The sequence below is a fragment of the Cynocephalus volans genome, chromosome 4 (assembly GCF_027409185.1).
Source record: "Cynocephalus volans isolate mCynVol1 chromosome 4, mCynVol1.pri, whole genome shotgun sequence".
NCBI lineage: Eukaryota > Metazoa > Chordata > Mammalia > Dermoptera > Cynocephalidae > Cynocephalus > Cynocephalus volans.
In genome coordinates, this window is record NC_084463.1 from 14,267,699 (window position 1) to 14,281,589 (window position 13,891).

Genomic DNA, 13,891 nt, shown 5'->3' on the forward strand with positions numbered 1-13,891 from the left:
ATGCCAGTCACTTTGTGTTTATATGTATTATCCATTTAATCTCACAACAAATGTGGGACAGACACACCCGCTTTACATATGAAGAAACAAAGAGGTTGGCTTGCCCAAGATCATATAGCCAAGTATGTGGTCGCCCAAGATCACATAGCTAAGTGATGGTAGAGCTGGAATTTGTAGCTCCAGGTACATTTATTCCAACTCCAGAGCTCTCTTCACTTCAATACTGTGTAATTAGGAGGAATTTTTCAAAGCAGATTCCCAGCTCCCTTTTTGCATGAAAAGTGAAGAACCTCTTCTGGAACTCAGGGATTGGATAAAGAAGGCATCCAGTTACGTCCATATCCCATGTCCAGCTGGAAGGAGCCAAGCTGTGAGGACCAAAGACCAGACGTGCCCTCACCTTCCCTGGAGGTCTAGTCTAACAAAGTCTCCTGCCTGGATCATCCAGGGCTGCTTATGTCCAGAGCATCGTGCTGCTTGCTGTCTGGGAGGACCCATCATAAGATCAGGATGTGCCTACATCCTGGCTGGGCAGTGGCTTTTCCAAGGGACAAGAAGCCAGTGCAGAGGAGGTAGGGAATGAATGGCATGTGCTTCTCAGAGCTCCCCACCCACTTTGAGAATACATGGAGGTGTCCTGGGGTGACAGCTTGTCTGGCTCAGGCGGGCCTTCCAGAAGCCATCCACTTGGGGTGGGGTGGGGGAGGGGCTATGGGGCCTCCTCCCGCTCATGATGCTCTTGTCCAAGGTTCCAGAAACTGCATGGTCTAAGCCTCTGGTCATGTGACACTCTGACGGTGTGCCCAGCCTTTTCTGGGGAGTTGCCTTACCCTGCCTCCTTTGGAAAGACACAAAGCCAGACAGTGGACCCTGTGAGGTCACAGCTAAGAGGACTTCACCTGACTTGGGAAAGCAGCATTGTACAGTATAGAAAATCAGCTTTTAAAATTGAACTGCTTGGATTCAAAGTCCAGCTCTACCACTCTGTAGTTGTGTAGTTATAGGAGGCTTATTTTACTTTGGTTCCTCATCTATAAAACAGAGATAATGACAATGCCTGCTTCATGGGATTATTGTGCTTACAGGAGATAATATACAGCAGGTGTTTAGCACAGCATCTGGAACATAGCAAACATTCAGCAATTGCTAGCTATTAGTACCATTATCCTCATCACCATTATGAGGAGCTCTCTACATACACCTCCCAATATCCTCTCAATTGCATCAGGACGACCTGCTAAACGATTATGAGAAACAGCGGCCCTTGGGAATCTAACCAAACCCCAGAGGCAGCTGTATCTCCAGCTAGGCTGTGAGCGACTCCCTCTCCAAAGAGCCTTCATCTGCCTCACGACCAACACACTCACGTGGCTCTCTCCCCTTCCCCAGGGAAATTCCGTGGAAATTTAGTAGTCAGTAAAGTTGACAAAGACAGAGAATTTGGATGGTACTTGGGATCCAGGGTCATAGGACAATGTATGTCACCACCCACTGCCTGCCCCCAGAAACATATGCACGCCTCTCTGTAGATTCTGGACCAGTGTGGGAAACCCCATCATCTCTCTTTCCATGATTTTTGTAGCCTCTGTTGATGTCAAAGGAATGTATTTTTTTTTTTTCTTATCCAGATCCTGTTTTTTCTCTACTTCATTTTCCTGCCCTCCCTCCACCAATCAATTTATACCGTAGGAAGACTGAGACAAGGGAAAAGGTCTGGTTTCTAAGGAGAAAGAAACAGAAATGGCCTAAGCCCTAACTCTCTGCCCCATGCCTGGCTTCTGGGGATACAGCCAGCTTCCTCTGGTGGGCAGAGGTGTCTTGTTGCCCTCCAAGATGAGTGCTCACTCCTGCATGGGAATCGGCCAGGGACTGCATTTCCCAGTCCCACTTCATCCAGGTGGTGCCATGTGACATGCTCGCACCTCTAAAACGTGAGTGGAAACAACTTCTGGGTCGCAGCATTTAAGAAGTGGACAAACCTTCCTCATGTTTTCTTTCTGGCCAGAAGCAGACGACAGTGTGGATGACAAAGTCATAAGATGGAAAGATATGAGTTCCTGAAAAATCATATGGAAGAAAGCCTCCCACTGATCAGAACATCCACACTGGACTGCTAGGTGGATAAGAAGTTAACTGATTGGGTGAAGCCATTGAAACTGTGGGATCAAGTACAGTAGGTATGTGTTGTCCCTGCTAGGAATACAGTAAGCACAGCACTTACCACCTCCCCAACACCTTCTCGTGCAGATGAGGCAGGAGAAGAATCAGAGGAAGGACTTTCCCTGGCATTGATGTGAGAGACTAAAATGAACACGTTTGAGGTATCCAAAGGCCAGGCAAATGGGAGCAGACCAGGAGAATTCTTTTTTTTTTTTTTGGTCTTTTTTTTTTGTGACCAGTAAGGGGATCGCAACCCTTGGCTTGGTGTCGTACGCACTGCGCTCAGCCAGTGAGCGCACCGGCCATTCCTATATAGGATCCGAACCCGCGGTGGGAGCGCCACTGTGCTCCCAAGCGCTGCCCTCTCCCGAGTGCACCACGGGGCCGGCCCAGACCTGGAGAATTCTGTGCTTGTGGCTAGAGGCATGAGTGTGTGGTGGGGGTGCTGGGGGTGCTGGGGATTCACCAGTGAGATCGTAATGGTTGAGGTCAACATATTAAATACAGGACTGGCCAGTGAGCTCAGCTGGTTAAAGCACAGCATTATAATGCCAAAGTCAAAGGTTCAGATCCCTATACCAGTCAGCTGCCAAAAATTAAAATAAAAAATAAAGTCAATGTATTAAATATAGGAAAAGTAAGTGCAGAGCAAGAAGGGGTGCGTCTTTCAGAAGAGGCCAGTGGGACTACTCATCCAACTCTCTTGGAAAGAGTTGAGTAAGCTCAGGCTTCCCTGTAAGCATGCCTCTTGCTGAGCTAGCAAAGCAGAGGTAGAGAAAGAGGAAGGAGGGAAAAAGGACAGGCCCTGGAGTGCCCCCTGCCCTCCACCCCCATGCCCTGTCTGCTTTGTGAAGCCTCATCTACTCTTTAAGAATCACTTCAAACCTCACCTCCTCTGTGAAGCCTTCCCTGACTTCTCTAGGTGTGGCTGGTGGCGTCTTTGTCCATGTTTGATTGTAGTGGCCACCCTCAATCAGTTACTGGGTCATGGCCCAGTTCCTTGAGCACACCATCATGCTGTTTAGACCCCCTGGGCCTAGTTCGAGTACAGGCTGGGTATCCCTAACTCAAAAATCCAAAATCCAAAACGCTCCAAAATTCAAAACTTTTCAAGCACTGACATGATACCACAAGTGGGAAATTCCACACCTGACACATTATTTTTTCACTGTATTAATGGTATGTCATATTTTTTATTGTCAAGTAGTTATGTGTAAATAAGTCTAAGAAAATGACTGTTTATTGGTAGCACATAAGTTCAGAGTCAGGAATGATGGTAGTGATGCCAAACAACCACAGACCGTCCACAGGGAGGGCTGAGATAGTGATATGTTTGCTTTCTGATAGTTCAATGTATACAAACTTTGTTTCATGCACAAAATTATTAAAGATATTGCATAAAATACCTTCAGGCTATGTGTATAAGGTATACATGAAACATAAATGAATTTCATATATAGATTTGGGTTCCATCCCTAAGATATCTCACTATGTATATGGAAACATTCTAGAAGCTGGAAAAAAAAAAATCCCAAACACTCCCAATCTCAAGCACTTTGGATAAGGGATAATCAAACTGTACTTGGCACAGAATAGGCACTGATATGGTTGGTGAATGGATAAATAAATGAATGTATGATTAAGTGAGCAGAACTCAATGATGAGGAGCCAAAACTCAAAAGCAAAACTGAAGATATCTGGGCGCCTGGGTGGGCAATCTCAATTTTTACCTAGGGGCAGTAGAACTTTCAAAGACAAATTCTTCAGGTCCCACTCCTTTTATTGTTGAAGACCATTGCTGGGGGACTGCTGTAGACATGAATGTTGTCCCCCTCCCCGGCCTTGACAGTATTCCCCAATGTACCCAGCCCTACCAGATCTCCCAGCCACATTCTCCAACTCCACCCTGCTCTTCCGGCAGAGTCTTTCCCCTGAGCAGCTGCCTGTGTGGGCCAGGCTGGGCTGGGTTGGGCTGATCTCCCTGGACCCTGCCTCTGAGAATCACAGCACCAGGTGAGGAGAGTGGGAGTGGGGGAGAAACACGTGTCCCAGGGAAAAAGCTGGTGAGAGGGCCAGCCACATTTATGGCTTGCAGGAGAGGCCAATTTAAATCCTTCAGAAGGACTGTCTGCAGGGTGTGGCGACAGCGTTCGCTTTCTCTCCACGGCAGTTTTCATGCTATGTTCCTGAAACAACTGAGAAACTGAAAGGTGGAGAAAGCTAAGAAGAAACCCCAAAGTCCAGCACAGCCCCTGTGTATGAGGGATGCTGTCCACCTGGACTTCTCTGGGCTCCCAGGAGCCTACACAGGAGCAGTTTCTATTACTCCATGCCTTGGATGTAGCCTTTGCATGCAGGAACAGTTTGTGGATCTCTTTGTGTAGGATTTGCCTGCCTGCCCAGATGAGGATTCACTTCCCTGAGTATCTCGAAGGAGCTCCAGATGCTGCATTGACTTGGGAGATGTCCATCCTGGGGACTTTGTCCAGTCTCTTTATCCAGTCCCTTGAAGCCAGGAACATTTTGTAGGACTCAAAAATGTTTCAACTCTCATGAATCCCTGGAGTTATTGGGGTGATGGATGCTAGCTCTCAAGCTTCCTAGCATCTTTGGAGAATCTTTTAAAATACATCTATTTCTATTTCATTATTGTAAAAATAAAATAAAATAAAATCCACCCCAACAGCTTGTACAACAAGTACGGTGAGCCCTCTTCACAGTTGTCAGCCTGGTCAGCACAGTGGAGCTCAACTCTTGACATCCATAGCACCAGCAAGAGGGCTGAGCAAGGCCGTGATGTTCATAATGCCCATGGGAATAGCTTTCTGCTAAGGACAGTCCAGGCACTGGGAAGCTGGCACTCCAACAAAACCTGTTATCTGTCCTGGGACAGCAGGGGCATCACCTGAGCTGCCTGGTGACTGCCCACCTGTGGCTAATCTCCAAGGCAGGGTGAGAGGAGCAGGAAGTCTTGAAGTCACCTTCTAGGCCCTTCCCTGGGCTCTGTTTGGGCTTCACCTCCTCCATCCATCCATGGACACCCCTGTAGGAATGTCCATGGTGCCTAAAGTCTTTTCTCCAGATGATTCCAGTCTGGGATTTTGAGAAGAGTTGACAGCTCCTCTGGTTTCTGAGGAACTTGGAGAATAGCAACACACACACATGCACATGCACACACACTCACACACCCACACACGCACTCACAGAGGCAGCAGACAGTGGAGGTGGGAGTAACGAAGGTGCCCAGTGGCCTTTAGCCCAGATGAGGTTGCAAATGGCCTGGTTGCTTCAGCCAGAGTCCTTACAGCAGCCAGCACTGTGAGGTGGAGGACAGCTGGTTAGGATTTCTGGAAGTGCACTTCACTCTGAGGAAGAGAACAGAACAAGGTGGGGGTGGAGGACCCAGAAGCCCAAGGTTCAGAGCCTACACTTTGGCCCAGCTGTCACCTGGCACTGGCTCTCAGAGAAGAGGGAAGTGAAGGGAAGAAGATGGGACCATTCAGAGAGCTACCCTGGATTTCTGGAGCAGCTGTCCTCATTCCTCATCTGAGCTCCCCACTGTTCTGCCCTTGCCCTGGACAGGGACAGGAAGGTATGGTCACAGCAGTCTCTGCTTTACCACTAAAGACAGAAGGCCCAGGGACAGTAGGGACTGGCCTGGGTGAGCAGGGTTAGGGGCAGTTCTCCATTCCTGATGCCCAAATCCCTGCCATGGAGGGAGGTCGCCTGTCACACCCCACCCTCTGTGGCCTGTGTGAACCCACACTCAGCCATCACTGGAGAGAATGGTTTGGGGCTGGCGCTGAGCCTAGGCCCACCCTTTTGCAACCCCCTAAGACCTGTTCTGAGGGAAGGAAAGCAGGGAAAAAACACAGGGGGCCAGGGTTAGCCCCAGGCCCGTCATTTGACCCTGCCCTGATCACCACCAAATGTGAGGGGCTGAGGGAGCCTCTGCCTGGACTCTGGGGAAAGCCTGGACCCCCTTCCAGACCCACCATCTTTGGGGGTTCCCAGCCCACTCACACAGTGTCCCAGTACAGGGCTCTTACCTCCATCTGGCTGTAAATCCAAGGGAGGACTTCTGTCACTTTGGTGTACACACCAGGTTTGTTTCTCTGGCCACAGCCTGTGCCCCAGCTGGTGACACCCGCCAGGTACCAGCGGTGGTTCTGCTGGCAGACAAGAGGCCCGCCGCTGTCTCCCTACAGGGGAGAGTGAGCACATCAGCAGGGTGGGAGAGCACCCTAGAGCACAAAAGGGTGGGGCTCTGATTCCCACACCATCCCCAACACCCACCCATCTGCTGTCCCTCCACAAGCAGCCTCACCTGGCAGGAGTCTCTGCCGCCACGAAGGTCCCCGGCACACATCATCCGAGGGGTGAGGTAACTGTCATAGACCAAGTAGTCATTGCACTTCTTGAATTCAATAAGGCTGACCTGCACTTCCCGGAGGAAGGGGGATGTCTTCTCTTCAGTGCAATGGGGGTGGAGGAGAGAGAGGATGGGCAGCTAGTGAGGCTCTGGGTAGCTCCATGGCCTTCCAGCCGTGCTCCCCAGGATCTGGTTGCATAGCCTCTGGGGAGTGGAGCCACCATGCCTGTGCCTGGCCTCGTGGAGGCCCTTGCATTATACACACTCACTGCACATAAAACACAGACGTGCATGTACACAAACTCACAGCCTATCAGGCTACCTGACATGCCACACAACGCTTGTCTACATTCAAAGCCACATCAGATACATCACTTCATTTGTCTTCAGGAACTATGTGCTCTAAAGAGGGAACGTCATATGAATCCATTTCCAGGCACAGAAACTTAGGGCTAAGAAGCACCCAGCCCACAGTGACCATGCTAGTCAGCTACAGAGGAAGATCAGAAGAAGGCTGTGCCAGACCAGTCATCGTGCCATCACACAAAGCAAGGGATAAGCCTTCCTGACTTGTGGACTGGCCTGAGTCTAACAGCCAGCCAGCCAGGTGGCACTGTCCTCCTGCTGAATGTAAGCAATCCCACAGAACCGACACCAGACAAGGCACTCTGGGACCGGATGAGGTGAGGCAAAACAGCAAGACCACTTCATCATCCCATGTAAGAACAGACAAAGACAGTGGCTGTGCAACCACAAAATACCGAATGTCCCCCTCTCCCAGCCAATGTGATGACTTGTTTACCAATTATAGCTTCAGACTCTTCCTTCCTTCTGCAGAAGATTATTGATTTCCAGTCATAGAGCTACCCCTGCTTGCTGACAGCATCCAATCTAGAGAAAAGTCCCTCTCCAAATCACCCAAATCCAGTAAATCCTTTCTAACACCTTCTAATTGAGATGCTCCACAGTTCTCTGTGGTGTGTTCTCCATTTCTCAATGCAATGACAAATAAACCCAACTTGTTCAACTATAGGGGGTTTCCTGGTGGTCGCAGCTGGAGGGCATTGTCACGTGGATTGTGTTGACATATACACAGGTGTTTATATACACTCATTCACATCCAGGCCCATGAATCTATACACTCAAACTCTTATCTAGGTAGGCCCTCATCTTTATACTCTGACTCATCACCCCCACACATGCACACGTGTATACATGCACACATGCTTGTGCATACATACATATAGTCTAGCACCTCTGCCTCTCACCATCTGTCTCCCTGGTCTTGCCAAAGCCTGTGATCCAGCAGGTCTCGTTGAGGCTGAAGGTTTGCCCGTGCATGGGGAGGCAGGCAGGGTGGATGTGAGCTGCAATGAGACCTCAAAACATCAGCTAAGGAACAAGGCTGGAGGTTTTGGGGGGCATGGCAGGGCAGGAGTACCAATGTCCTAGGAGCCACCTCCTTGCCCCTAGAGTGGTTCTGAATTCTCCAGGACTTGGACTGACCAAGCAAGAAACAATTGCTTTATCTTGACCCTCAGCCTTCAGGCCAGAGTCTTCAAGGCCATTCTGATTTCCATAGTTGTCATGTGGGCAGATTCATAAGCCTTGGAAGCTCCCCTGTGCCAAGCTGATACTGGGTGGCTGAGGGTCTGTCCCCACCAAGAGTATCTCTCTTGTTTGAGCATCTTCCATGCCTATCCATCAGAGCAAGGAACAGCAGCAGGCCAAGTCCCAGATGTTACGGTCATAGTATCTCAGTGTTGTGTCCACCCTGGTCTGGGGAGGGCACCCACTGGTTGGTCAAGGCCTGTGGCTCTCTCTCCATATGTTCACCCAGCACAGGATGAGAAATGTCTCCAAGCAGGAAGAGCACATCCCTAGAGATGCAGACCAGAAAACCACTGCTAGCTTGCTCCCACACTCAGAAGTATTCAGAAGGTGCTGTTGTGTGTCATTTCACAAGCTCCCTCTGAGGACTGGTACCCCGTGATGGACTAGGGCATTGACCACCAAACTCCAATTTGCAGGAGGAAAATATTAGTTGATAGACAGAATGTTTTCAATGTTCTAAATTGTTTATATTCACTGCAGAATCTTGCACGTAGATTAGCGCCTGATATATTAAATGCTCATTTAAAGACCATTTAAAGAAAGAGAGCGGGAAAAGAGAGGGAGAGGGAGAGAGAGAGGGAGGGAGAAATGAATGAATGTTAAATTCTCCCACAAATTGGGCTTTAAACATTGTTGCCTACCATGTTTTGTCTGCTAGAGAGTAAACAAAAAATAAATGAAGGGATAGCACCAATTATTAACAAAAATGCACGACATGATTTCTTTTCTATCCCCATTTTTGAGATGTAAAGTCTTAAAAATATGTTACATTTGTATGTTCCATGTTTATATATTCTACTCGTTCACATGCGGGAATTAAATTTGTCAATGAATTTTCGCAAGTTTTTTCCGAAAGTACTCTGACTTCAAGGTGCTTGTCCTGCCAAACGAGTTTGAGAAAATCTGCCCTAATTAATCTGCCCTAATTTCTAAACCAAAACTCAGGGCACATGGTCTGACCACAAGACTACATAAATCTGAGCTGTGATTCTCGGACTAAAGTTCTGCTTCCCGCCCAGGGGTCTATCAGAATCCGGAGAGGGACTGCCACAGTCAGAAAAGCACATGCAACATTACAATAGCTTTCACTGTTTTTAGAAAGTATTTAATTTGTTTTGGAATTACAAACGATATTAACGGGGGTGGAGGTGAGTGAGAAGTTAAGATCTGGATGTTTAGCCAGAATCAAGGTTGAAAAGGCCTGTTCTGGTCTTGCAGACTGAAAGTCTTCTTGTACGTGTGCATGTTTCACAGGGCAGCGGGCAGCAGGACACCGCTCACCTCACAGCCCCAGGCTCCGCAGACAAGGCTGGAGGGGCAGGAGGAGGTGGTGAGCTTAGCTGGTGGGCGTGGTTCTGAGGGGGCGTGGTTTTGAATGGGTGTGGCCCTGCCTGGGCGGGGTTCTGGGCCAGCCCTGCCCTACTGGGCTCTGCCCAGGATCCTCCTCCTCACACCACTCTGATGAGCTAACTTCTCTGACTCATGACAGCACCGCCTCCACGATTAATGTGCCAGGAAACACCAGCTCATAGGCTCAGCGCGAGAATGGCTGGACTAACCAGAGAACCCTCCAAGGCTTCTGGAAATCTCCGTCCTCCAAAGGAGGTACTCCTGCTTTTCCCACCTGTATGACTTTGCTTATGCCAGAGGTCCCCTGGCCCCATTCTTCAGGGTTCCTCCTGAGCCCCCTTTACCTGTCTTCACCAATTTTTTCAGGACCCACCTTAGCTATCCTTTCTCAGGGAAGCCTCCCCTAGCCTGCTGAGACTGATTAGTACCCCATCTGGGCACCATAGCTCCCCAGCAACCCCCACGTTGCATCATTGGCCTCCACCAGTTGTCTCAGTGTGTGTTGCCCGTTTTATTCTATCTGCCACTGCAACTGCGGAGCTGGCCATACGGTAGACACACAGTATTTGTTAAACGAATAAATGAATGAATGAAGCCTTCTTTGACATCCCCTGTCCATAGTGATCTTCTGAGAGCTTCTGTAGCAATTCCTTTGTGTAGCCTCATGGGGTCCTTAGCTGGCAACCGATGGTTTGAGGTGTGCTGGTCTTATGTTCTCAACTGCAGTGTAAGCAATTTGCCAGCCTAGAGCCCAGTGGGAAGAGCATTGCTTGGGAGTCAGACCCACCTGGATCCAATCCTGCAGCTGTCATCTATTATTCACGGCCTCAGGTAATTATCTCCCTCTAAAGCTCTATTTCCTCATATGTAAAATGAAACTAATAATAGTACCTGCTTCACAGAGTTGGTTGTGAAGAGTAAATGGAATCATATATGTAAAACGCCTACCACAGAGTGTGGCCCCTGTTAAGTGCTCAGTTAATACCAGTGAAACAATTCAATCTATTCATATTGATTAAGATCAGTATCTGAGCCCTAGCTCTGTCACCAATTTGTAATGTGAAATGTGTCTTTTGGGGCAAACTTATTGTAAAATAGAAGTGTTCCATGTAATGATCTCTAAGAGTCTTTGACTTCTGCCATGCTGAGGTTCTGGGGCCCTGGGATGGGTCAACAGAAGTTGCCAAGTCTAAGGGCTGCCGAGGGTGCTGGGGTGGGGGTTGAGGGGCACAGATGCACTCACCTGACAGGGTCAGAGGCTTGGAGAGACGCATGAGGGCAATATCATAGTCGTCCTGCTCGTCGGTGTAGTTTCCATTGATGATGATCTGGGAGATGGAAGCTGCCTCGGGCAGCTGGTGCAGGTTGTTGGTGCCCGCGTACACCTTCCAGCCCTCTAGGATCTTCTCCCGGGTCCTGCAAGAGCCACAGAGGCATGGTTGTTACCCGCCTGGCAGAGTTCACAGGCAGCATCTGCTACACGCAGCGAGCCACAGCCAGAGCCTGGAGGCAGGGGGGTGGAAGAAATAACCTCTAGAGGGAGACCTCTAGCTTATCCCAAGGGTCTGAAGCAATCGCTCACACTCCCACAAAACTTTCTGAATTGGCCACTCCGCACCTTACAATAATAAACAGTGATGGGTAACACCTCTGTGTGGCACTCACCCCTCACTATCTTATCTGCACTCCACCAAGGATCAAATAAGGTGGGTGGGACAGATCCTGGTAGTAGTATACTTAGCAAAACAGAGATTTTGACAGGACAAAGTGACCTGAGGAAGACTCATTACTGCCAAAGCCAGTGCCCCTGAGGCCTGGTCCAGAGACCTTTCCTGCCCACCAGCCTGGGCTGTGGGCCCCCAAAGGGACAAGACTGTCTGGTAACTATCAGAAGCTGCCTGCTGTGCCCTCCCTGCAATGCCTGACCCTTAATTCCTGGGACAGCTTTTCTGATATCTTAGGAGCCTGTGCTGTAAGTTCCAGTTGCAGGAAGCAGCAACAAACCCAAAGCCTCTTTATCTCACTTTGTTCTTCAGAGGCAAGCTCCCAAGTCCCTCTTAGCACCTGCCTCTCTCTCTCCCTAGGGGCCATCAATGGTATTTTCTCATCCCTGGGCCTAGCTCAGAACAAATACCCTGACTCACACTCTCAGGACCATATACCAACTGCAAATGCTGACCCTCGAGTGATCACCCAAGCCGCACCAGATTTGCCTAGCCATGGGGGCCAAGCTCACTCCCAAAGTCCTCCACAGAGAAGTCAATCTACAGTCAGCCCTTCCTGGCGATCCTGGGATCCCCGGCAGCAAGGAACCATCTGCCCCCTCAGGCACTTACACAAAGAAGCAGTGGGCGGCGGTGAGCACCCACTGGGCATCGATGAGTGTACCCCCACAAATGTGGGTGGTGCCATAGTGCAGACTAACTTGCCAAGGCCATTTGCTCTCTGGGGCCAGCGCCCCTCCCACGATCCGCCCGGTCATGGCTCTCAGCCCACAGTCTGGGGAGAAGTGGAAGAGACAAACCATGAACTCTGCTTCACTCTGAGCCTCTGCCACAATCCCCGGGCCCAGGGCAGGCTTGGACAGACAGCCTCATCCATCCTGAAGGGCACCCACCCACCCACAGATTCTGCTTTGCTCACTTAATCTGATGTGCACAGCTGTTTCCTGCCAAAGCCGAGCTCCTACATAGTAGGCTGGCGTTCTGGGATAATCCAGAAGGAAGTTTGATCCTAGGCAGGTTCCTTTTTCCTCCCCTTCATTCATTCTTTCATTAATTTGGCAAACACTCACTAAGTGCTTGATGCTTTGGCACTGTGCCAGGCATTAGGGTCATGATGGTAAATCTCAGGGCTGCCATCAGGGGCTCAGAAAGCAAACCAATTCTAATATGACCTTGAATCAATGAGCATTGTGATAGGGTCTCTGTCATTTTGAAACAAAGGAGAAATAAACTTCCCATGATGCATAGGGGGGCTTATGCCCACAAGGTGCCCCGATGGGTCATTTAGTGCTGTTGAGAACCCTTCATCTCAAGGGAATGTTTCCAAGCATGTTCTGGAGAGAGTCATCTCCCTGCAATCGTGGATGAGGGCAGCCCTTGGAGTGTGTTCAGACTTGTGTTCTTTTCTCTTTGAAAAGGGAGAGAGTGGTGCTCTGAGAGGGTGGGCACCCCAACCACAGCACTGTGCCCATCCTGCTCAGGGGAGCACCCCCCACCCCAGTCATTACTTAGAACACAGAACTTGCACAGCGGTGAATACTCTGACCTTAAGCAAGGTAAATATTTCCACCTCTTTTAGTAACGGCACCTGCCTCGCAGGGTTCTTATAGGAATTTAATACAATCATGTTTGCAAAGAGATAGGCACCATGCCTCACACATAAAGCATGCTCAATAAGTGTTGGCTCTAGATCAATATCTCAATCTAGTTCCATGTCTATTGATATAGGAGCTTTAAGCTGGCCCAGAACCTGTTCTCCCAATCCGCTGCCCCATGTCCAGAATCCAGAAAACTTGAATGGTCTCTTTGGAATGAGAGAGGTTGCTGGGCTGAGCTCCTACCAGAGTCAGGAGAAGGGAAAATATTACCCTGGGCTGTCCCAGCGCCTTACAGGGACCCTAGCCCTGAAGCAAGCCTGCTAGCTAAGCCCCTGTTCCTGCCTTGGCTTGGACCCCCAGGGCCGGCCATCTCCCTCAGAGGGGTTCCATCTCTCTGACCACTGATCCCCATACCACACAGGCCAGAATCCAAGAACAGCATCTTACGGGAACACTGGAGAGAGACGTACCGCTGGGAAGGGCATTCAGACCTGCAGGAGACACAGAAGGAAGGAAAAGAGCACATTAGCCACATCCTTCAGGAAGCTCTCCTGATTGACTCCTGCTCAATCCCTATCCTACTTTCAAGGAAGCTACCCTTTGCACAACAAGGTGGAGATTCTGACCTTTTCCCTCCCAATGGAACATTCTCCCTTCCAGTGCTTTCTCCAGGAATGGGGATGGCTCAGTGCAAAACATTCCCATTCTGACCCTCCGCCCCCCAGGTTTCTTGTGGTGGGTTGCACATATTGGCCAGGTCCATTTTCTTTGAACCTAGGACTTCATTGTCCCAGCATGTCTCTGCAACTCAGCAGGTGGCCTAACGCTCCTCTGCCAGAGTTCCCTAATGTAGCATGCAGAAACCACCTAGCACAGAGCAGGCATCCAGAAGCAGCTAATTCCCTTCACTTCCTTCCCATTCCTTCTCTCGGAGCCTTGTTTCTTCTTTTCTTCTCTCCCCTCCACAAGGTGAACAGTGCTAGCTGGTGGAGCACCCCCCCAGCCTCCCCCTCAGTGGGGCTATGACAAAGGAGGGGCTGCAGTGCCAAGGTGACAGAGGATGGAGGCCGAGG

At 49.7% G+C, this 13,891-nt stretch overlaps 1 protein-coding gene across 1 annotated transcript in view; it reads right to left on the bottom strand.

Annotated features, from left to right (window-relative positions):
- Positions 1-5,498: 5,498 nt before the first annotated feature.
- Positions 5,499-13,891, bottom strand: part of TMPRSS13 (transmembrane serine protease 13) — an 85,138-nt gene continuing 76,745 nt past the window's right edge. Inside the window, exons 8-14 of the mRNA XM_063093328.1 lie at positions 13,266-13,309; positions 11,833-11,995; positions 10,740-10,912; positions 7,801-7,899; positions 6,488-6,630; positions 6,210-6,362; positions 5,499-5,525 (exon numbers count right to left, since the gene is read on the bottom strand). Coding sequence (XP_062949398.1) covers positions 5,499-5,525; positions 6,210-6,362; positions 6,488-6,630; positions 7,801-7,899; positions 10,740-10,912; positions 11,833-11,995; positions 13,266-13,309 — 802 coding nt within the window. The remainder of the gene's footprint in view (positions 5,526-6,209; positions 6,363-6,487; positions 6,631-7,800; positions 7,900-10,739; positions 10,913-11,832; positions 11,996-13,265; positions 13,310-13,891) is intronic.